Source organism: Neltuma alba, unplaced genomic scaffold (genome assembly GCF_004799145.2).
Source record: "Neltuma alba isolate B1F8T4 unplaced genomic scaffold, ASM479914v2 tig00013056_pilon, whole genome shotgun sequence".
In the NCBI taxonomy this organism is placed as follows: Eukaryota; Viridiplantae; Streptophyta; class Magnoliopsida; order Fabales; family Fabaceae; genus Neltuma; species Neltuma alba.
Window position 1 is genome coordinate 3,076 of NW_021637397.1, and position 2,295 is coordinate 5,370.

The 2,295-nt window shown below is 44.1% G+C and overlaps 1 protein-coding gene across 1 annotated transcript; it reads left to right on the forward strand.

Annotated features, from left to right (window-relative positions):
- Positions 1-213: 213 nt before the first annotated feature.
- LOC114733985 (uncharacterized) lies at positions 214-2,070 on the forward strand. Its single transcript, XM_028921461.1, has 3 exons — positions 214-1,209; positions 1,478-1,555; positions 1,758-2,070. Exons 1-3 carry the CDS (start codon positions 442-444, stop codon positions 1,761-1,763), a joined length of 852 nt encoding a protein of 283 aa, XP_028777294.1. The 5' UTR covers positions 214-441; the 3' UTR covers positions 1,764-2,070.
- The last annotated feature ends 225 nt before the right edge of the window (positions 2,071-2,295 follow it).

A 2,295-nucleotide genomic window follows, 5' to 3' on the forward strand; every position in this document is an offset into this window, starting at 1 on the left:
TAACCCTCTTACTCCTACTCATAATTCTCAAACGGAACACAAGAAGAATATAAAAACAAATAAAAATTAAAAAAAAAAAAAAAGTTGAGGACACCTACGGCGCAATTTAGCGTCCAAGGTCGCATAACCCGAACGTTAAAACCGCCCTCTTCCTTCCTTTTTCCCTCACTCATATATAAACTTGCGTTTCCCGGCGAACTTGAGAGAAAATTATCAAAATCTTCTCTCAAAGACCTCTTCTTTCCTTTCGAATGATTCTCACGTTTTCTCCACAAAATCCCCAGCTCCCGAAGCTCTGATTCGGCTTGCTTGCTTTCTTTCTTTGTTCTGAATACTCTCGCCGTTCTGCTCGTCTCTGGTAATTTTCTGGTTTGGTTTTTCCGGTTAATGGTGTTTGTAGGATTGGCGGAACGAAGAGGAAGAGTTTGAGCACCAGAGTCCATGGCGATGGGTCCCGAAAGATCTAAGCCTCTTCACAATTTCACATTGCCGTGTTTGAAGTGGGGGAATCAGAGGCACCTCAGGTGCATGAAAGTGACTTCAGACGGCGCCGCCGCCGCCTCTCCATCGACCGGCGATCGGCGATCTCCAGGGATGAGGTTTGAGAACTCGACGGTGACTCGGAAGAGGGAATTGGCGGGCGAGATGAAGCAGCAGTTTCCTCTGAGCGGCAGGGATTCGGAGAAGAGGATGAGGATATCGAAATCAAGAATAGATGGCTGCGATGGAGAGGACGGGATCGAGGCGGTGAGGGAGAAGATAATGTTTGATCTGAAGACTGCGGCGGATAAGATGAAGGATGCAATTTTGAGGAAGGAGGCGGGTGAGGAGGAGAACGAGGTGGATGAAAAAGAACAGGAAGAGCCTCCGGCTGCTTCTGCTCCATCTTCTGCGGCGGCGGCGGCGGAAGCGAGGCCGTGGAATCTGAGGACGAGGAGAGCTGCGTGCAAGGCTCCGATTGCCGACGGGAGTGGAAAGTGTTTGAAGATTGAGGAGAAGAAGCTTAATCACTCACCGCCGAGGACTGACAACGCTAACGGCGCGAAGTTGCCGCCGAAATCGAGAGCCTCTCCCGACAAGCCAGAAAGGCCCAAAATTTCAGTGCCTCTCTCGAAAAAGGAGATTGAGGAAGATTACATGGGGATGGTCGGTCACCGGCCGCCGCGGAGGCCGAAGAAGAGACCCAGAAACGTTCAGAAGGCTTTAGATGTAAGTTGATTTCTATCTTACAATTGCATTCCCCTTTGACTTTTAAATTCAATTCAACGATTCCAATTCCATGGCCAAGAACCACCGACGCTTCAAAATTAGAATCGTCACTGCACTTTACATTACATTTGATGTCGTGATATGGTATTGTGTCAAATCTCCTGTTGAGTATTGGCTGTTTGTGTTTCTGGTTTTGCTTCTCTTTCCGGTAACCTCCTCTGTTCTTGCAAAGCTTAAATTCCCATTCACATACTTGATTTCTGTGCAGGCCGTTTTTCCTGGTTTGTGGTTATCGGAGATTACGCTCGATACATATAAAGTTCCTGAAGCCCCTGAAAATGGCAAGGTATTCTACTCTTCCATTTACTTCTTCCGGTAGTGATTCGTCATTTGTAGGGTAGGAAAAATTTTGAATCTTTGTGATATTTGCTTCTGAAAGGAAAATTTTGTTACACTTGCAGTTTGAATCTCATCTTCGGGAACTACTCTAATTTGCTGTGCTTTTCTCGATTTGTCTATGAACTGACTCTTTAATGGTCTTCTTGCAGAGGTAGCAGTAAATGGGATTTGCAGCCAGAGTTGGGAACTTCAAAATTGCTTTTCTGTTCGTGGATCACTGGTACTTTGTGACGAGAACTAATTCATGTGTAGGATACATCTCTCTGATGAGGGATTTTGATGGATCTTTTTATTTTCCTTTCTCGTTTTTCCCCCTCAGTAACAGCTGGTGTAAGCCTTGTTACTCCGAATGCTGATTTGTTTTTGTTAAATATAATTCATTCGTTGTGTCTATAAGAATAATTCTCTACTGAGAAATGACATCAATAATATGATGGGAAAGTGCAGTTTAGTTGATTATAACTGCTGGGAACCGAGTGAAATATCCAAATTTTAAGTTCTGGCCTTTCGTTTTAACTACAAATTTATGGTATTCATCAGTTTTTTATGCCTGCTTTTAAACGTCTTCACTGCCTCATCACAATTTTGTTTGCCTTATTGGTCCATGATATTTGCTTTTAGGACCATTGTTGCAGAGAATTTGATCCGTATCAGTCTCCAAACTCCCACAAGTAAATACTCTGTATT